Here is a 21,927-nt window from a genome sequence, read left to right on the forward strand (position 1 = left end):
TAATGTGTTCTTGAAGCAGAGTGTTGGTGCTGTAGTAATCATTGGTTTCACCTACTGCAAACATTTAAGAGTCCATATAATACAAAAGGAAGTTTCTAGCTTCACACACAAAACTCATTAAGTTCAATTTTTTTAAATTAATAATGCACTACTAATATGCTACCTTCCTTAGACCTCAAAATGTGCTGTCAAAACCAACAATAGTGACTTACTTAAAACAGTCGACACAGTGTGAACTTCATTACCTAAACTTTAAGGAGAATTTTAATCACTTGAAAATTTTCCCAAGGCAAGTCTAATTTCTCTGAACTAGAACACATAAACCAGATTCCAGGATACATCGTCCTGAAATCTTCCTATTAATACACTGAACAGCTTACTACAAAAAACAGCTAAACATATTCTTTAAATCACTTAATCATACTTTTCTGCATTCAGAAAGTTCGAGTTTTTATGTGCCTGAACAATTCTGAATTTTTTTAAACATAGACTGCTGTGTTTCCACTGGCAGTTTAAAACTCACTTTAGTTTTTGGTATTCAGAATATTTACCACAACAGCAATTAGCATGCCTGAAAGACTTCAATGAACTCACTACTGAAACCAATGCCCTCAAAGGACCGTAGGCATCATCCTGCCCCTTCTGGCTGGGAACATTTTCCTTCTACAAATGACTGGAGAGGTTCCAGAAGCCACACACTCACATGACCAGAAGTGGTTCCCTAATGTACTGATTGCCCACCGGCTGAGAATCTGCCAACCTTCATGAGACCCAGTGCCAGAAACGGAAAACACACAACTGATTTCTCACCACCGAGAGCAAGGTGTGCTAATACCCTCACCCAGCCAGGCCTCCTAAGAGGTCGAAAAGGCTGCTAAAGGAGAACCCACATTCCTCTCAGAAGCTGTATGCTCTAAATACTGCCTTGCAAGAAAAATGGGGCTACAGGCACGAGTGTAGAAACGGGGTTTCCTAGAAACAAGTCCACGATTGCCAAGCGTCTTAACTGGGTCCTTTAACTGGGAGACTGTCACTATGGAAAGACTGACAGTCTCGGTACCTACAAACTAACTGCTCCGCTCTGCCACTGCTTCCTTCCTGTGGCTAGGGTGCCTGGGAGAGGCCTGGCACGGTCTGCAGGGAAACGAGTGAGATGCAGAGGGAAAATGGAGGGCTGCTCTGCCAGGACTCGGGGGAGAGGAGCAGCGGAGAGCAGCTGCTGTGCCAGCACCACAACCCCCAAACAAAATATTCACCGTCAAACTCGGACCCTGACACTGATTCTAAAATCCAGTTCTTTTCAAGATGTTCCCCAAACAGTTTTTTCACTCTTATTTTTAATCTGGCATGGTTGGCAGAATTCTAATTTTTAACTTCTAAATTAAAATTTGCGAATTTTTTAAAAAAGTTTTAAAGTGAGACCTGTTTTCCTATTTTCATTCAAACTGAGAAAAAGAAATGATTTTCCTATTGATACCTAGAAGTTCCTATATTTACATATAAACCTGCACAAAGACAACCGTGGAAGAAGAAATTCAAGCCATCTGGGTAGGATGGGAGTGGAGCAAAAAGAAAGGTCCCGCCCTTGCAAATTCCTCCTGCAGAGCAAGTGGACCGCTGACCTCTGACCTCTGACTCACCATCCAGTCAGATGTCATAGCAAGCACCTTAAAGAAGATGCAGCTGGCTCCACATTGACCTTTACAATTTCAGGGAAATACAAACATACCTTAACTTACAACCTTGTACTTCACTGCTGCCTCACAAATGTCAGCTCAGTGTCTTTGATACATTTTTATTTAAAGTGCTTAAACACAAAGGCCTCAGAAATGGCCTAGTAATACTATCATTTAAAGATATCTGTTACAAAATTAGAACTTATTTAAGATCTAACATTCCACTTTGAAACAAATGGGTGAAATCCAGAGTTAGCACTGAATCTCACCCATAATTAGCACACTGACATCTCAGAACATACTGACTCATAGTGATCCATAGGATTAAAGCGAAATACCCTAGATTAGAAGTATGCATCTGATCCAGGTCCTTTTTTCTTCCCTATTACATCAGGCCCAAAATAAATAGTAAATAAGTCCTCTGAGAAAATAATGGCCTCACACTGATATACTTATAGATTATAGCCAAAATCAAGTATGTTGCTGAAGTTAACATAAAGTACAGAAATTCAAAATATAGTTCAAGGAAGGAGAGATGATTTTGCCAGGCCACTTTAAAAATAATAATATAAATATCAATTTTTATAAAAGCAAATATGCTCATTGCAAAGTGACTGTCTGTAAGTATTCTAGTCATGAGCTCCTGAAATGTTTAGTGATATGCATATGAATTAGTAATTCATATACTCAATTCATGAACCAGAATGCACTATCCTTTTTGTGAAGATGTCTAACCAGCATGTATCCCTCAAACAGAAGAATCTGATCCATTTTCTGTCTTTTCTTCATACATGACTCAGCAGTGAAAATCACTCAAGATAAAGACTGAAGTCATCATGGAAAGAGGTTTTTAGTGAGTCTTCACCATCGGGTTCACAAGCATTGTTCTAAATACATCTATTTACCCCGGCAAAGAGTGAACAATTGCCTGGGGCAGAGCTACAGATGAACTTCAGCCTTTGAAACTAATTCTACACCCATTAGGGACTGTTAACTTACTGGCAAAGTTTTACTTTAAATCTTTAACTCATTCTTAGGTTAGAATATAAAACTCATCAATAAACTTTTTCTTGGTATTTTCCACACTAACTTTTTATATACAAAACACATATTGTTTCCCTGAACACTATGTATATAAATTCCCTGAATAACAAAAAGAAACCCATTTTGTTATATTCACTGGACAGCTAACAAGAATTCTTTTTGAAGCCAGGTGGTGGTGGTGGTGCACGCCTTTAATCCCAGCACTCAGGAGGCAGAGGCAGGTGGATCTCTGGGTTCGAGGCCAGCCCGGTCTACAGAGTGAGATCCAGGACAGGCAGAGATATTACACAGAGAAACCCTGTCTCAAAAATTTAAAAAAACAAAACAAAAAAAACAAAAAACAAAAAAAAACAAAGACCAAGAATTCTTTGTTAGACTGCTCTTGTGCTGCGGCAGGAGTCTGCTCAGCAGTGCGCTCCCGGTGCTGGGATGCGTATTCGGCAGATGGAAGACGTCTGACCAGCTGAGAAGGACGGCAGCAGCCAGAGCTGACGAGTACAGTGAGGAAAGTGAACTGAAATGGAAACATGTCCGAGTGTGTGAAGGTCCAGGATTAGCCACCCAAGAATTCAGTAGGTACAGTACAGCAGCTAACAACCCACAACTTACAAGTACATTATAAAATCTCTATCACATCACATTAGTTAGCTGAGGAACTAGCAATCTTCCAATTGTAAACTGATAAATTCCTGAATGCATTTTTTATACTGCATTTCAGTATGATTATTAGTAGAATATTGACCTGGCTGTCCATAAAGTCCTTCTGATTCCCGCATTTCTTCATTCATTCTTGCTAAACGTAACCTAAAATGCAAGAAGAAGAGCTCTTAGAGGAAGAAACACAAGTGCTTATAAACAAATGCGTTACATAGGCAGGGAGTATGTGTGCTGGTAGAATTACAGAATTATTCCCTTACCAGCATCTGTCCAGTAAAACAAACTCAGTTTATCAGACAAGCGATCTATAGTACAAAAATAACCGTATCCCTCCTTCATTGAGTCATTCTCATAAGCAAAGACAGAAGAGGACTTCTTATTAAAGCAGGTGCTATACCTCCAACAGCCTGCCTCCTCAGGCTTCAGAGGACACCTCGCTGCTATAGCAAGTGGAGGAAATGAGTGCTTCTGCAGTATGGAAGCAACAGCCTGTCATAGTTCATTAGCTCACCTTGAGGGAGACAGTTCCCAACACATAGCAATGTGTTCCTTCTAAATAATGGAAATACATTTTGACATATAAGCATGGCAGTAAGCACCAAAATTCCCCCAAGGTCACCAGACTGCTAACATAGTGTGAGTACTCTGGGGGCTATTGATCCTGATGGTGGCAGACAGGTAACACTGGATTAAGCAAACAAACATGTCTTCTTTTTCTGAAGACAAACACCAAGCAACACTGAAAGTACCCTCTGCAATGCTGCTAGGCCACCACGCCGTCCGTCTGCAGCTCCCCAGAGCTCCTCACTCTTCATCAGGCAGCATCTGCCACTGACCTTTCCTGTCTGCGCTCTGTGCGCCCTGTGAATCAAGGCTGGCTCCCAAGCATCCCCGTGCTATGTGGATGCTCTGAGAGGGCACTCTCCTAGTTGGCTCAGCTGTCAACTTGATATGGGCCAGAGTCATCTGGGAAAGTCTCGAATTGGCGATTGTCGGGATCAGACTGGCCTGTGGGCATGTTTATAGGGCGTTTTCTTGATTGCTAGTTGATGGAGGCCTTCACAGTGACAATAACTCCTCCATGGCCTGTGTCTTATTTGGTTAGAGACCGGGAGAGCTGCAACATGGTAAGCCAAAAATTCTCACTGGAAGCTGAGGGGCTCAAAGAAGCCACAAGTTTTCTTTGAACTGAGAGCATCATGAACAGGCATGTTGCTACTGAAGAGGAGAGGGATCACCAAGTCTCAGCTTCCATTAGACCAGAATGGAATAGTCACACGATTTAAGACCTGCTTCCATTAGCTTTATGAAATGAAGTCTAGTTGATAATATCACATCTCTAAGTGGAGCACACTACTTTGACCTACCATTCAAATCAACTAAAAACCACAGATTCTTTAATAGGTCACAGGAAACATAAGTTAAACATTCAAAAATATCTATTTTGGGTTCAAAATAATCAAGTGTCCATAGGAACATTTATTTAAGACTGCTGTGCCTCCAGCTTAATGATAAGCCTCTACTCCTCAAAGTAGTAGAATAAACTACCCATTGCTCCACCCACCCCAAGCCGGGACTGCTAAAGGGGAAAGAGCATTGGGGAAGCCATGGCTTCAGTTTCTCAAGAGTTCAGACATTAGAGAAGAAATTCTCAGTGTCAAGTCCTAGCTCTAACATTTATTCATTTTTCAAATTACCTGAGGTTTGGCTTCCTTACCTATAAAATGGGGATAATAAAAAATAGTGTCGGGGTTGGGGATTTAGCTCGGTGGTAGAGCGCTTGCCTAGCAAGTGCAAGGCCCTGGGTTCGGTCCTCAGCTCCAAATTAAAAAAAAAAAAGAATAGTGTCCTCGTAGAATTATTGTGAGCAAAAATGAACCTGTGCATTTCAAAGTGCTCACCACATCCAGTGTCCCTAAAAGAACCACACAGACAAAACACCAAGTTTAAATCTCCTGCAGAGCTGGGCACGAGGGCGCACGCCTTTGATCCTGGCACTCGGGAGGAGCCGGGAGTAAGAGGTCGGTGAGTTCACGGCCAGCCTGGTCTACGTGGCTGTCCAGGAAAGCCAGGACTGTTTATACAGACAACATGCAGTACGGGAAACAAGGCAAACGAGACACTCACAAGGTCACTATGTCGGCATTGGCTGCTTCCACAGCGATACTCAAGGGGTCCTTCCCCTCCTCGTCGGTGGCGTGCTGATTGGCACCTCGCTTCAGGAATAGACACACCTGCCTGTTAAGGGCACAGCATTTCTCAGACAGCGCCAAGATGAAGGACACCCATATTCACCTTCAAAGTAAAGAGTTCTACCTAACTTACACAACGTTTTATCAGAAAATTCTTAATACATCTACAGCATTTAACGAATAGACTTCAATAATAGGGGCTGATTGAGATCTTTACAAATCCCAAATACCCTTCATTATCTTAGATAATCTGGTGCTATATAACAAAGTGGGACATATAATAACAGTCCCTATCTTCAACAAATATCATTAAAGTCATACACAGATGCTGACCACAGAAAAATTGTCAGGAGTGGAGGAAGCTAAGAGAATGTACACACCACATGATCATGACACCCCAGAAGAAAGTAGGCAGTAACCCTCCCGCATTCCTAACTCAAGAAATCACACTTTTAACAACATGAGAAAGACTGAGTAAATGGAGTCCGCGAAATAAATGAGAAAAGAAAAGCTATTACAATTTAGGCAAATATAAAGGATGAAGCAAACACTACTGTGTCTTAATGTAAAAAAGCTTCATAATTAAGTAACTAAACCGAATTTCTGCTAATAAAGAAAAACAAGTGCCAATGAAATAAAAGATGCAATTAAACTATGCTTGAGATCAGCTTCTTGCTTGTCCAGGAATAACCAGAAACTCGCGACTTCTCATTTAAAATGACTCAAACTGTCTGAAGAAAGCAACATCTTAGTTCATTAGCACTTCCTATCAGGAAGTCCACTTTCATGGCATTACTGTTCTGAGTATATTACCTACAGCCTCAACGTCAGTTACCCAAACTAAGAGCTTAGTTAATGCCTGAACTAGGTATCTAAAGTAAAACCTAGAAACCCCCAATTTAGAAGTTCTCCCAAAATAGTGTGTGCAGATAATGTATGTATACATGCGTATGAACAACATGAACTTCAGCTGGAAACAGACAAAATACCACAACTTCAGTAACAGAAGCAGGAAGTAAACTGGTCAATTTATCAACATGTCAAGATTAAAGTGAGCATTATATTTCATATCTGCACACTAGCTATGCCGGTTAGTTTATATCTGCACACTAGCTATGCTGGTTAGTTTATATATGCACACTAGCTATGCCGGTTAGTTTATATCTGCACACTAGCTATGCTGGTTAGTTTATATCTGCATACTAGCTATGCCGGTTAGTTTATATATGCACACTAGCTATGCCGGTTAGTTTATATATGCACACTAGCTATGCCGGTTAGTTTATATATGCACACTAGCTATGCCGGTTAGTTTATATATGCACACTAGCTATGCTGGTTAGTTTTTATTGTCAACTTGACACAAACTAGTCTCGTGGAAAGAGGGAACCTGGGTTGAAAAGGTGCCCCTGTCAGATGGCCCAGTAGGCAAGTCTGCGGGGACCTGCCTTGCCTGCTTATTGATGAGGAAAGGCCCAGCCCACTGCGGATGGCGCTATCCATAGGTAGGTGGCCTGGACTGCATAAGAAAGCAAGCTGAGGACTGACAATACAGCTTGTCAATTAAGAGCACACACTGTTCTTGCACAGGACCTGAGTTCGATTCTCAGTACCCACATCAGGCAGATTACATCCACCTATAACTCCAGCTCCAAGGGGACCTGACACCGTTGGCCTCCTCAGACACTGCACTCACACATATACCCACACACACACAATTTAAAAAATAAAATTTTTTTAAATATATATATATTATTTTTTAAGCAAGCTGAGCAAGCCAGTGAGCAATGTTCCTCTGTGGTCTCTGCTATGGTTCCTGCCTCCAGAATCAAGTCCCTTCTCTGATTTCCTGATGATGAACATGAAGTGTAAGCCAGATAAACCCTTTTCTCGCCCAAGTTCCTTCTGGTCACGCTGTTTATCCCAACAACAGAAAGCCAGCTAGAACACTGATTGTGGCTTTTCTTCCAAATGAGAATCTTTAACTTTCGCCCTCTATTACAAATTCTACATAATATCCTTCACCTGAAAAAATAACATTATTTCGAAGTAATTTTTCAGATAAAAGCTACCTACATGTTTAGGCACGATTACTTACCCTGTGTGTCCTAAGACAGTGGCATGGTGCAGCGGGCCCCGCCCTTGGACATCTCTTTGGTTCACATTAGCACCATTCTGTAAGAGGAACTCACACGTCACCAAAGAGCCCTTAAAGAGAAGGTGACAATGTACAAACGCGCATGAGAAGGAGCACATCTGTATGGAGGCGGCAGAGAAATAAGGTGCATTTTTTTTCCAAGAACTAATTAACACAGAATTCTTTACAGTCTGAAGTCCATCAAAACACACCACTCCCCTTACACTATCAGATGCTCTTCCAGCTGCACCTCCCAAAAATCAGAAACCACCAAGTGATACGCAGAAATCACTAGTGAGAAAATTCTTTACTTTCTAACCCCTCTTAGAAAAGTAACAATAATGATGCTTTGTTTAGAATTTATATTTGCTATTTTACCAGATCAATGAAAACCTCAATGCAATAATTCACACCCCTGGTACAGCTTGAATACATTAATTCACACCCCCTAGTACAGCCTGAATGCATTAATTCATACCCCTAATACAACTTGAATGCATTAATTCATATCCCTAGTTCAGCCTGAATGCATTAATTCACACCCCCTAGTACAGCTTGAATGCATTAATTCACACCCCCTAGTGCAGCCAGAATGCATTAATTCATACCCCTAGTACAGCCTGGATGAGTGCTGTTGCCTGGTCCTCATCTGAATTAGCCCAGTTCACATCTGCACCATGAGCCAGAGCCTCAGCCATTTTGGGAAGGTTTTTTTCGTATGAAGCCCTATAAAGTTGAAGTCCTGGATTAAGATGTTTAGAGTCAAGAAGCACAGAAGACTCTTGCCTTTCTCCTTCTGGAAAGCAAAGCACAAACACATTAATAAGAATGTGCTCTTAGCATAGGAGGCAGAAAGTTTAGCAAGACAGAAAGAATTTGCAGGAAGAAAGAGTTCTATTGGACAGGACAGGAACAGCCAAGTGAAGAGGAATTAAAGGCTAGTAGGCTGTAAATTTAAAAACAGTTACGATAACCTCAGGACAGAGAAGTGGCTAGGACACCTTCACGGTATCTACAATTACTTTAATTTTGACAGTGAGCTCTTAAACTCACAATGGAAACATTGTGACATAAGAAATCATTCATCTACCCCAAGGAGCATATGAGAGATGTTGACAGTGATTTCTCAAGATGTTATTATTTCTTACAGACTATTCATTTCCCAAACTTCACTCTTCTCATGGAATAACATCAACTGGTATTATAGGCTTTTGTGGCCTTGCCAGTATCCAGGGAGTGTGTTAGTTACTGGTAAAATTGACTATCTTCCAAAAAGCCTGGACTCCTAAACAATTTACTAGTAGTTCAAACTCACTTAGTTCCTAGGATGATGTAATCATCACAATTTACACTATAACTAACTCAAATGTTTTAAAGCATGCTTATTTGCCAGAGAATTCTGCAAGACTAAAGACGCTGAAGTCATGGGAGGAGACATAAAGGAATTATGATGAGGAGAAGAAGAATCCAAAAGGGAGGAGGATGCTGGCTGAGAACAGCCCAGGAGAAGACAGAGACAGGGGACAGGATTAGCAGATTAAAATTCCTAGCATTCATCATGAGGTTTGGATGAATGTCCAACTAGGGGAGAGAACCCAAAAATAAAGAGAAACAATAGCTTTCTCCATAAACAATATTGCTTTTCCCTTAGTATCTTCTAAAAAAGATTAACCACCTCCTTGAGAAATGATCTAATAAAAAAACTGACATTTAGAGCAGAGGAGAGATGGCCACTGGGGGAAATGTTCGCCAGACAAGCAAACCCCAGAACCAGGTAAAAAGCCAGTACAGAGGCTGACAGCTATAATAGCAGTGCTTGGGGGTCAAAGACAGACAGACCCCTGGAGCTTACTGCCAAATCACTGAGCTCCACATTCAATGTCAGACGCTGTCCCCAAAACTAATGTGGAAGAACAAATGGAATTAGAAAATATATGAAGTAAGATAACCCAGACTTGGAAAGGCAAATAACCCATGTTCTCTGCTATATGGAAATCATAGTTCCTAATTGTTCATATGGAAATACCTACATGAGAGGGAAAAAGCAAATGCCAGAAAATCCAAGGGTGGTCTGGGACAAGGGAAAAAACTCTCAGCAGAAAACTGCTCCATTTAAAATCTAAAGTCACAATTGATTAGATTTGAAACTGAACATCAATGAGAAATTTCATTACATTGAAGTTTTGTATTTTGGGGGTGGGCTGGTGTGAGTGTGGCAGTCATCAAATAACTTGGGAGTCAGTTCCCTCCTCCCACCAAGTGGGTCTGTGGCTTGAACTCGGGTTAAAGGCCCGGCCAGCAACCATGCCTTTCCCTGCTGCCCCAACTCACCAGTACATTTTCATGTATCTAGGAAACTCCGAATCCCTGCTGTAAAATTTAATCCCAGATACATTGTCTCTTCTACTTAGTAATGCTGCAGAAAATGTGGTAGTCCGGGTTTTGACATTACTGCACATTTAACTACTTCCATTGAGTTTCATCCTTAGAGTGATCCTAATGTTGTTAATATTTCAAATTTTTTGTTATGTAAATTTAAATGTTCTAGTAGAAGTTTGGGGGAAATACAAAAGAAATAAGCAACTGATAAGAATAATAGCATAATGCCGGGCAGTGGTGGCACATGCCTTTAATCCCAGCACTCGGGAGGCAGAGCCAGGCGGATCTCTGTGAGTTTAAGGCCAGCCTGGTCTACCAAGTGAGTTCCAGGAAAGGCGCAAAGCTACACAGAGAAACCCTGTCTCAAAAACCAAAGAATAATGGCATAGTTATTTTTGGAACAAGTATGCTGAACAAAAAAGCCCCAAAAGAGTACATACTGTATGATCTCCTTTCTCTATACTAGAAAACTGCCACCTTCTGCTATCACGACACAAAGCAGATGGTACTTAGGGACTGAGACTGTGATGGACAGGAGAGATCTATAGAGGCAAAAGAATGGGAACATCACACTCCCATGGGCACACAGCCGTGCACACACATCACACGCTGACACATCAGTTACACTTCCTCCCATCCCCACCAGGAGATGTTGAGTGCTGAGGGAGAACACCAGACATCAACCTCTGGCCCTCATGGGAGCACACACATGCAAACACACCCACAAGAGAACTGACATCTGCTACATGCATTGTCCGACAGACTACACCAGCCAACGCCAACTTTCTTCAATACTCACCAGGCTCATATAGGCTATTGGCTGACACGGTGGAAGGTAAAGATTCCCGTCCATCATCAGAGCCTTGCTGGATCCCACTGTCATTACTTTTGACTGTGTTAAGGGGGGGAAAAATACCTAGTGATTAAAGTTCACATCACTTAGAAAGCAGTCTCCCACAACCAACAAGACCATAAAATGAGCTGGTACATGAAGACATGAACTTGGCCACCACCAGCATAATAAACTTACTGCAATTTTAATCGCAATTTAGTTTATTGGAACAGAAATCAATCACAAAGCCTGAAAATAAACGAGTTTTCAGAGTTCTAATACATCTCATTACCCCACAAATGCTGGGAGTAGTGAGGAGCTTAATTTACTGTATGACTGTGGTGATGTGTAATCCTGAGACAATGGGCAACATCTAGAGAAATGGCCACACCGCACAATGACCACTGGCACAGACTTGGAATGCTCCACAGCAGTACTTACTACTACGCAGCTTTGAAGAAGTATCAAAGTAGGAGAAGAGTGAGTCTAGCTCATCAGGACAGAACAGAGACTCCCGCCTGGCCTCGTCGCTATTTACAGCAGCCACTGGGGACATGCAAGTTAGCAAAGCACAAAGCAGGCCGTAAGAAGGGGGCAGGGAAAACCGTTACTGGGGAAGTGTAGGGAGAACATAGGAAGGAAATCAGGGCGTTAACCCGATACTCGGGGCGTTTAGCATCATCAACTGACAACCCCATCTCCCCTTGCTGCTCAGCAGTTGTACTCTGCAGAGTAGAGACCGTACCTAGGAATGGGAACCATGGGGCCATCTCAGTTGAACTGGCTTACAGACACAGAGATCCAGATTTCCCTTAGAAATGTGTACAGGCTTCTAGCATTTAAAACAAAAAAACAAAACAAAACAAAACAAAAAACCCTACAATGGCCGTAACTGTGAGGTTTAAAAAGTGACTTCAGCTTATGAAAAGGTCCAGGGTAAATACCTGCGGTGTGGACCGATGCTCTGACTTGGCTCAGCCTCTGCTCCTCACAGCTTTTGGAGATAACCCTTTTCTCCTGCTCAGAAGGCGATGATGATGCCATGGAGTATTTATCCACAAATTTCCTCTCCACATATTTTGCTCTGATATATGCCTCTTTCTCTTGTCTGGTAAACAGAAAATGCCATGCTGTTTTATTTGGCCCCTTAGCATGGCTAACACTGAATGAATGCCACTAGACACTGAATCTAATAGCACTTGAAAGTAAATGGGGTGGGGTGGGAACGCTGGAGAAATGACAGGTAGTTCACAGTGCCTACTGCTTGCTCCAACAGGACCTGAGTTTGGTTCGACTCACGCACAACCACCTGTGACTACAGCTCCCAGGACTCAGACACCCTCTTCTAAAAGCTTTTTAAGTGATGTAGCATAGAACATTCTACAACATGTTTTCCTTCTAAATAAGGAGCTAATTTCACAGTCAGACAGATTAAAACGACCCAGTGAAAACTCTACATCTACACAGCACTCTGTTCTCTTAATTTCTTTGTGCATGTGTAGCATGAATCTTAAATGGTCTTATTAATAAAACCAAACCTGAGGCCAGTTATTAGGGTGAATGCTAGAAGATCAGAGAAGCAGAACAAGCCACAGCTAACCTCATCTGGCCAACTTCTCAGCTGATCTTATTTCCTCAGACTGGAAACTTCTGAGTCCTCATCCAGAATGGGTCTCAGCTGAACTGTGCTGCTCAAAGCCTAAAAGCTTAACCAGCCAAATGCTTCTAGTTTCTGGTCTTCACACCTTATATACCTTTCTGCTTTCTGCCATCACTTCTTGGGATTAAAGGCGTATGTCACCATGCCTGGCTGGTTCTAATGTGGCCTTGAACTCACAGAGATTCAGATGGATCTCTGCCTCTGGAACGCTGGATTAAAAGTGTGAGTGCCACCATTTTCCAGCTTCTATGTCTGTCTAGTGGTTGTTCTGTTCTCTGACCCCAGATAAATTTATTAGAGTGCACAATTTTGGGGGGGAACACAATACCACCACATGCATGTATTTGTATACATGCTCCCTTGTGTTCTACATTAAAACATTACCAAGAAAGCTAAAAAATATATAGAAATTAACATTAATTCCTTTTTACTGGAGATGCCATCATACCTTGAATATTCACTACTGGTGGTCATAATTTTTCATTTAATATCTATAATAAAACAATACAGCATCTCAGACTTATAGTGGGAAAATGTCATTTCTATTCTTAGCTTAAGATATAAGCATGAAATATGACTGTTCTATAATATTTCTTTCTGATTTCCAAACCAAACTGCCTTTCTCGCCTTTGATTCCAAAGCCTCACAGTGCCACCCAAGTGTGTGGTCAACATTTGCAGAACTAGGTCAGATCATGCAAAATGACTGAGAGTAGACTGTAGAAACTTAATCTTTGAGACATTCGAATAGATTGTGTGTGTGGGGGGGGGGGGGTACATGTACATGTTTATGTATGCGCGCGCGCGCGCGTGTGTGTGTGTGTGTGTGTGTGTGTGTGTGTGTATGTACACAGGTATGTGGACCCCTGAGGTCCACATTAGATGTCTTCTTTAATCAGTCTCTATCCCATTTTTGGAGACATAGTCTTTTGCTGAACCTGGAATTTACTAATCCCTTGAGATTAGCTGGCCAGCAAGCCCAAGGGGTAGCCCGCCTCTGCCTCCCCAGCACTGGCATTACAAGCACACACTGCCATGCCCTGCTTATAACACAGGTACTAAGGAACCAAACTAATGCCTGAGATTGAGCCACGCTTCCTCTTAAATGCCCCCCACTAACAGAACTTTGGAACACTTTAATGGCAAAAAGCCTTAGCATTTCTATGTAGAGGTTTTTTTTTTTCTTTCTTTCTTTCTTTTTTTTTTTTTTAAACAATTCCTTGTCATTTAAAGACTACAGATGAGCCAGGCAGTGGTGGCGCATGCCTTTAATCCCAGCACTCAGGAGGCAGAGGCAGGCGGATCTCTGTGAGTTCAAGGCCTAGCCTGGGCTACAGAGTGAGTTCCAGGAAAGGCGCAAAGCTACACAGAGAAACCCTGTCTCGGAAAACAAAATACTACAAATGGAATGACTGCTCAGTGAGGTGCAAAGGTCTAATGAGTGCAGCTACAGTACAGAACTGATGATGAACACACTGAAGACAGACACAGTCACATTTACACAGAAGGAATAATGGTGACCCCCCGACACACACACTCCATCACAATGCTTTATGTCAACTGTGGGCGTATTTCTGGTTAGGAGGAGAGTAGCACACTAAGACAACTGTACCTTTGTCCTGGATGTGGTTTCTTTATCCCCATTTTTTCCAGTTTAGCTTCATAAACACGATTTATAACATCGTTTCCCAATTCACACATAAGCTATTTTGTAGGAAAACAAAAAAGCAAGCTATAAATTAAAAGTTCTAATATTAAGTTAAACTTAAAAAGTCCTTGAAGTGGGTACAATTAACTAATTCCATTTTATATACTGTAATTGTTCATTCCACAAAGAAATGTAAAGTTAAAATGGGCCAACAAATGAGATTATTACCCATTTGCTATTCTTTATCAGAACATTATCACTCTTATAACAGGTACCTAACAGAAACCATCCATCCATCTACTCATCCATCCATCCATCCATCCATCCACCCACCCATCTATCCATTCATCCTTCCAACCATCCATCCATCCATCCATCCATCCATCCATCCACCCACCCACCTATCTATCCATCCATCCTTTCAACCATCCAGTCACCCATCTACCCATCCATTCATCCATCCATCGTTCCAACCATCCATCCTTCCGACCATCCATCCATCCATCCATCTACCCATCTATCCATCCATCCACCCGGATATATTACACATACAGCTGGACAGACGGCTCAGTGGTTGAAGGGCTTACGCTGCTCTTGCAGAGGACCCATGCTCAGGTCTCAGAACTCACACTGGCTGCAAGGACCTATACTTAGTGCACACATCCACACACAGGCTCAGACACATGCACATAATTAAAAATAATAATAATAAACCTCTAAACGAAAGCCCTATTTACACGTGTCTATCTATATATCATAACCACTGACTGTGCCTAGGCCCGTGGTTGGGCAAGAAGTTTCACAATAAAGTATCACATAAAGTAAGGGATAGCAAGCTCTGGCCAATGCAAAAACAAATAATTAAAACTAGACATCTTTTCTAAAGTGCCCTCATTCCCACCTTATAGAAAGATTAAAATCCATCAAACATAGAATTCATTGAAATCATTTATGGACTCACCCTGTGCCTGAATTCTATTAACAGACACCACCTTGTCAAAGCTGTAAATCTTTTTAGACTTTCTTTCTCCTGGTCCATCTACTTCTCTACTTGATCTTTACTTCCTCACTGTGCTAGTTCATCCCAGCTAGAGGAGATCTACAATCACCTGTGAAATATTTTCATATAAATATTTATCTCACCTTTAAAAGCTCAGGCTCCCAAGTGTCTAAAGTTAAAGATCGTACTTTTGAAAAGTGAACCCCAAGACTCCTACAAAGGGAAAAAAGATCACATTATTTTTAATAAAAAGTTATCGTCACTATTTGCATACTTTTATACACACAAACACACACACACACACACACACACACACACACAAACACACCACACATACAAATGGCTCCCCCATATAAATATGGATGGATCCTCTGGTTAACAACGAATGATGAACCAAAGTCCTCAAAACACTTTACAAACTAAAATTATCCACTTTATAAAATGTGCAAATATAAACTGTTAATTAAATCAGGGAACTGGAAAAGACCTACTAACAAGAAAACACAGTAATTTACAACATGTATTTAACCGAAAGGAACTCTCTCGCTCTGGGTGAGCACACCTACCGATGAATCCCAGAGCACTCAATACACAAGGTAATGCCCAAGTTGATGCTGGCCCACCGTGGGTCTGCCAGACCACAGTCACAACAGCTGCTGTTGCCAGGGATACACTGGACACGCTGCAGTGCGCTTTCCCCTTTCAGTAATTTTTCTTTTGACTCGCTTCCAGAATCTAGGCTTCCTGTTGATGGAGATGACTTTTTGTCCAGCTTCTAAAAGAATTAAGAATCATGTGGTAATTTTAATGTTTTTTTGTAAAGGACTGTTAGAACATGCTACATGTTATATACTACAAGCAAAAGCTTCTGCTCATAAATTAAACATCTATTTGGATAGGCATTACTCTAGGCACTGGAGAATGAAAAGACTGAGGTTTTTATGAATAGGCATCATCAATGAAGGGGAAATGTACACATTTACAATTATGTGATTACTGACACTGAATATATAAAGAACAAGAGATGAGGACACAAAGAAAGGTAAAGACAGAGTGGGAGATGTAATATTATTAAGACTCAATAATAAAAATCCAGCACTTGAGATGCTGAGGCAGGAGTATCAGAAGCTCAGAGAGAGCCTGAGCTACACAGGAAGGCTCTCTTCAAAGAAGAAAGCAAACAAAAAGAATAAATTATTTGGTGCCACATTCCCCAAAGATGTTAACCAGAAGCAAGTTATTTTAATTACTACAGTTCATAACTATGACATATTGAAATGGTAGAAAATACACCATCTTCTTGGTGAACCAAAAACAAAACATGATACACAAAAAGCTAATTTTTTAAGTGCACAGTCACACCAATAATAGAGTATTTAATAAGCACTGGCTTACATGCAGCAATAATCAACCAAATTCAAAGATGTGGCTCTTTTTTAAGTAATTAAAGATATAGTTTAAAGTCTTCCATGGTCAAAAGCTCTCCACCCTGTATAAGCCAGTGTGCTAGCCCAGAAACACTGGAAATAGAATTTGACTTTTGTCTTTTCTGGAAACACACAGAATTAGGAAGGGCTGAGCAAACAAGGCAAACTCAGGACTTGGAGTTCCCAGTGTCTTCAGAGAATAAGGCCAGTATCCGCTTAAAGATCCCAGCCCTAGGCCGGGTGGTGATGGTGGTAGTGCATGCCTTTAGTCCCAGTACTCGGGAGGCAGAGGCAGGTGGATCTCTGTGAGTTTGAGGCCAGCTTGGGATACAGAGTGAGTTCCAGGACAGACTCCAAAGCTACACTGAGAAACCTTGTCTTGAAAAACAAAACAAAAAAAATTCCTGACTGTGGCTGTTGCTCAACACACAGTCCAACCTTATGAGAACCTTATATTCAACAAAATCTTAACTAGGTGTTTAGTGTGTAGCCTTAACTTATAATCATTGATACATTATAAGAGAGCCAAGAAAAACCTATAAAACAATTCTTAATCTAGCTGTCTAAGGATTATCTAAAGAAAAATAATTTTTTTAATTTATGACTCAGGATCCTTCCCTAAGAGTTCTTTGTCAGGGAGGCCCAGAGGCACCCCAAATGTCACAGGCTGCGGCCACTGCTTGTTTGCCCACAGTAACTAGATGGTAAAGACCCTACTGCTGAAGACACCACTCACATTGTGAGACACAGAGACCAACCTCAAACTGACTGGGAAACTCTCCCCTTGCTGGCTGCCTCACACAGTGCCAGAAGCTGCTGGGGAGGGAAGAGACATCCACAGCCTGACCCAGCACTGGAACCTGCATGCTAACGACACCGACTTGCTGGAAAGATGTGCCCACTGGTACGATAATGGCATAAAGGTTACAGATGGACCAACTGCTTTCCATGTGACTCTGAGGCCTGCTTCACAAGAGGGATGTCATGTCTGGTACTGTACACCTGGACAAAAGCCTATGACTGGGGAGATTATAGGCCTTAGTGGGGAACCGATCCTTACTGTTCTGCTAAATGGTCAGACTGTCAAACTGTTCCCTAAATGTTTGTGCTGCTACTAATGCTTTGGTGTTACTCTCAATTTGGTCAGGTAAGTCTCTTTCTGCAGTGAGCAGTGGTTAATGCAGAGACTCATAACTGAGCAGAGTGCTGGAGAGAAATAACTCTGAGTGCTCAATTGTGGATGGCTCATCTGTTTCAACCTCTCAGCATCCAAGGCTCTGGGAAGAAGCCAGGAAAGAGATAACCTAAGAGCTGGCAGACAGGGAGGAGAGCTGTGAGGTGCTCCTATCTGGACATGGCATGGTTGGTGACTGCATCAGTCATGGTAACCATGGTTACCTGCAGACGACCTGTACAAGGTCAAGCCGATCTAAATTCTCACATGGATGATGGATGAGGGCATGAGGCCCCACCCCTACCAGAGGAGGGGAGATGGGGATGTAGCTCTTGCTCCGTCACTCATGCCTGAGGAGTTAGCCACACGAATGGACATGTGGGCAGCAACAAATGAGCTCAGAGAATTGTTAACAACAAAAATCAAAGTGGGAGAGAAAGGCCTGTGGGGGTCTCTACGGAGGACTAGAGGGAAGCACTGGTGAGTGGATGCGATCAAGATACACTGTTATAATATACAAACTTCTAAAGAATAAAAAAGATTCTAAAAAACAAAATAGATACTGATGCCTGGTTTTCAACACAACTTAATTGTTTAGGGATGGAACTCAGACAATGAATTTTTTTTTTTAAAGAAGTGAAAGTTAAGCCAGGCAGTGGTGGCATAAGCCTGTAATCCCAGCACTCGGGAGGCAGAGGCAGGTGGATCTCTGTGAGTTCGAGGCCAGCCTCATCTATAAAGCGAGTTCCAGTCCCAAGATTAAAGGCGTGCGCCACCACTGCCCAGCTGGAATGTTGTTTCTTAAGGGTAACTGTTTCCAACCTACAACTTCTATACCTAGCCAAACTACCAAACAAATGTAAAGACAAAATAAAGCACTGTTCAGGAGAGCATGGGATCACAAATGCCACGCTTTCTGGAAATCACCGAAGGAGGTCCTCAAGCTCTTAATTCAAGAAGGAGAAAGAGATGGGTCAAGAGAAAGAAAGGAACATCAAAATATGACCGTGAAAGACAGTCCCAGGTTAGTGACTCTACTACACTGAATGTTTAGGATGACGGAGAGATGACCGAGGTAACAGACAATACGGAGGGTTCTCTTCACCACCATGCCCTTAGCCAATGTTCTCATCATCCGTATTCAATAATGTCCAGGTAAATTATAGACATAGAAATCCCTTCTCTGAGACTAACTGCTTAGAATACGGAGTTCCTGGGCTGGAGAGATGGCTCAGCAGTTAAAAGCAGTGGCTGCTCTTCCAGAGGTCCTGAGTTCAATTCCCAGCAACCACTTGGTGGCTCACAACCATCCATAATGAGATCTGATGCCTCTTCTGGTCTGCAGGGATACGTGCAGACAGAACACTGTATACAATCAATTTAAAAAAAAAAAAAAAAAAAGAATAAGGAGTTCCCTCAGTACCTGCTTAGGAAGCCTCTAGTCTTGTCTACTCCTGGGAGCCCCAGGCTGCTCATGATAACCTTTGAAATACAACTTGGGAACCATCCCTGTTCGCTATCTACCATGAAGTCTATGTCTCAGCCGACATCTAAAGACCCAAGAACAGTTTCCTTTCTTAAGGCTTCATCCATGGCCTCTCCAAAGAACTTGATTCTTTGGGAAGCTTTCAGCTAAGAGACAGTATGGGCTTTCTCTTTAAACTCACAGAATTTTATTATTAATGAAAAATAGCAAAATATTTAGGAGAAACCCACTGACATGGGAACACTTTATTTCAATCTGGGATATACATTCAAATATTAAAATAAAGATATATTTAGATAATACTGAAAGAAAAGAGTAGGTAAGAGCTGGAGATACAGCTCAGTTTGAAGAGTGCTTGTATAAGATGCACAAACCCTGAGCTTGAGCCCAAGCACAGCCTAAAATCAGCTGTGGTAGCAAATGCCTGTAACTCCGGCTCTCAGGGGGTAGAAACAGGAGGATCGAAAGTTCAAGGTCACCGTCAGCTACATCGTGTGTGCTAAGCCAACCTGTCTTAGATCTGTCAAGGAAGGAAGGATAAAAGAGAGGCTATAGGAAGGGGAAAGGTGGGTAGGAGAAGCAGGGGAAGGGGGGCATGAAGGACACACACAAAAGGGCAAGCAGAAGGAACTTGAGCCTAAAATTTTAAAACACTTCAACTATATGAACTCATGTTCCATAAAAAGGATGCCACAACCGTGTTAACAGGTGAAGTTTAAAACCTTTAGCATCATAGCCCAGGATACTGTCAGCACCTCTACTGACCTCGGATTCATCACCCTTCTCTCTGTAAGCAGTGGCAATGCTGGTCTGAACTGCCTTAATCCAGGCCTGGCGAAGCTTTTCGGAATCTGCCTGGAGCATACAACTTCTACAAAGGAAACAGCATCGCTTTGTCAGACAACAATTCAGAAAGGGAAAAAATCCATACACTTCATTTCTTCTCACTATGCTGTTCAGTGCATTAAAAAAAATTAACGTGTATTAGTGTTTTGCCTGAATATAAGTCTGTGTACCGTGTGTGTGATAGCCTTGAAGGCCACAAGAGCGTGTGAGACCCGCAGGGCCTCCAGTCAGAGCCAGCTGTGAGTCACCGATCTGTGTACTGACAAGTGAACCCTGGTCTTTTGGAAGATCAGCTGCTACTCTCACCAGTGAGCCATCTCACTAGCTGCCCAGTATTAATTTTTAGCAAAAAGATAATTTTAGTTGAAAGAAGATTTCAACATTCATCCATCTTTAGGACAAAGTAGGATTGTGACAAAATCAAGGCACAAATGAAAAAAAAAAAATTGTCTCTTAGGAACAACTACTTATCCCAAAACTTAAAAACTACAAATGAGCCACATATACAGTGGTACACACCTGCAATCCCACCACTGAAGCCGGGAATGTTGAGTCCCAGGCCTGAGCTATTAGAGAGCAAGTGTGAAGTCAGATTAGACTACTCAAAGAGAGGAAAGTGTGTGTGTGTGTGTGTGTGTGTGTGTGGTGTGTATGTGTGTTTTCATGTTCTCTCATATTCCTTCTGTCTCCCTTCCTCCCTCCTTTCCCCCCCACCGTGTAAGCAGAACATTGCTTTTTTTTTAAAGTGGGGGTACAAATTGAAAGTCATACACTTTCAATTCAATGTAATATCTAAAAAATTTTCACATGGAGTAGGTTTGGTGCCACAGGCTTGTAATCTCAGCTACTCAAGAGGGTGAGACAGGAGAACAACAAGTTCAAGGTCCTGAGTTCAATTCTCGCTATCACCAAGATACAAAAAAGTGTACCAGGTTTCCATATGTTTCCATAAGGAGCACATAAACATGTTTACAGGAAAGACAGAGCTCAGTAGCACATGCACACCTAACATGCTCATGGCCCCACTGAGTAAATATACAAGTAATCTCTACAGACGTTAAAGAACATGATAATGGAGAGAAGTTACATAAACACTTGGCTATAACATCTGTAATTGTTACTGAAATTCATTTTTAAAGCATTAATTCTTCTGTTACATTGCCAATCATCAATCGGAGTTCTCAAATCTGGAGCAGTCTCTGCAGAGACAATTCTTGAATCTCACGCAGGCGCCTTACTTGGTTGGAGAGACCACCTCGAAGCAGAAGCGCCGCTCTATGTCTTCACAGTGCTTCACGGTGCAGAGCCTGAGGTCCTCCACCACCACGGTGGGGCTGTCCTGCAGCGGGGAGGCAAGCTCAGTGAGACCGCCTTCGCCAGCACGACCGCGACAACCAGCCCCAGCAAGGGCACTCCAGGTCTCTAGCCTATCACACTGTCGCTACAGATGGGGGCTATGAGGACACAGAACTAATGGAGGCGACTCCAGATTGTTCATGTACTCTGCCGCATCAAACTACTATATGTAAATTACATGCAATCGTTTAGAGAAAGGATTGGCCCACAATTGGCACTTAATAAATACTCAAAAAAGAGATCTCCTTGTTGGACCTCTTCCACCCCACTGATGACTGACATCCATTACTCTTTGGGGTCCCACTCACACACAGAAAAGCTACTTTCTTCCCAAAGAGAAACCTTTAATGATCATGTTTTAAATACCCCAATAAGAAACAAGAAATTGAAAAATTCTTCTTAAAATTCTTCCAA

The 21,927-nt window shown here is 42.0% G+C and overlaps 1 protein-coding gene across 7 annotated transcripts in view; it reads right to left on the reverse strand.

The window, feature by feature from the left end:
- The window catches only part of Acap2 (ArfGAP with coiled-coil, ankyrin repeat and PH domains 2), a 117,860-nt gene that overhangs the window by 2,139 nt on the left and 93,794 nt on the right, over positions 1–21,927 (reverse strand). For 4 of the 7 annotated variants that reach the window (XM_036203169.1, XM_036203170.1, XM_036203171.1 and 1 more), the window contains 12 exons: positions 21,396–21,496; positions 20,077–20,182; positions 15,791–15,999; positions 15,368–15,437; positions 14,189–14,280; positions 11,862–12,025; positions 11,359–11,463; positions 10,885–10,977; positions 8,315–8,502; positions 7,668–7,777; positions 5,505–5,615; positions 3,463–3,524 (listed from right to left, as the gene is read on the reverse strand). In XM_036203169.1, coding sequence (XP_036059062.1) covers positions 3,463–3,524; positions 5,505–5,615; positions 7,668–7,777; positions 8,315–8,502; positions 10,885–10,977; positions 11,359–11,463; positions 11,862–12,025; positions 14,189–14,280; positions 15,368–15,437; positions 15,791–15,999; positions 20,077–20,182; positions 21,396–21,496 — 1,411 coding nt within the window. The remainder of the gene's footprint in view (positions 1–3,462; positions 3,525–5,504; positions 5,616–7,667; positions 7,778–8,314; positions 8,503–10,884; positions 10,978–11,358; positions 11,464–11,861; positions 12,026–14,188; positions 14,281–15,367; positions 15,438–15,790; positions 16,000–20,076; positions 20,183–21,395; positions 21,497–21,927) is intronic. The other 3 variants (XM_036203175.1, XM_036203174.1, XM_036203173.1) reach the window with 1 other exon arrangement.

This window comes from Onychomys torridus, chromosome 12 (genome assembly GCF_903995425.1).
Source record: "Onychomys torridus chromosome 12, mOncTor1.1, whole genome shotgun sequence".
NCBI classification, from domain to species: domain Eukaryota; kingdom Metazoa; phylum Chordata; class Mammalia; order Rodentia; family Cricetidae; genus Onychomys; species Onychomys torridus.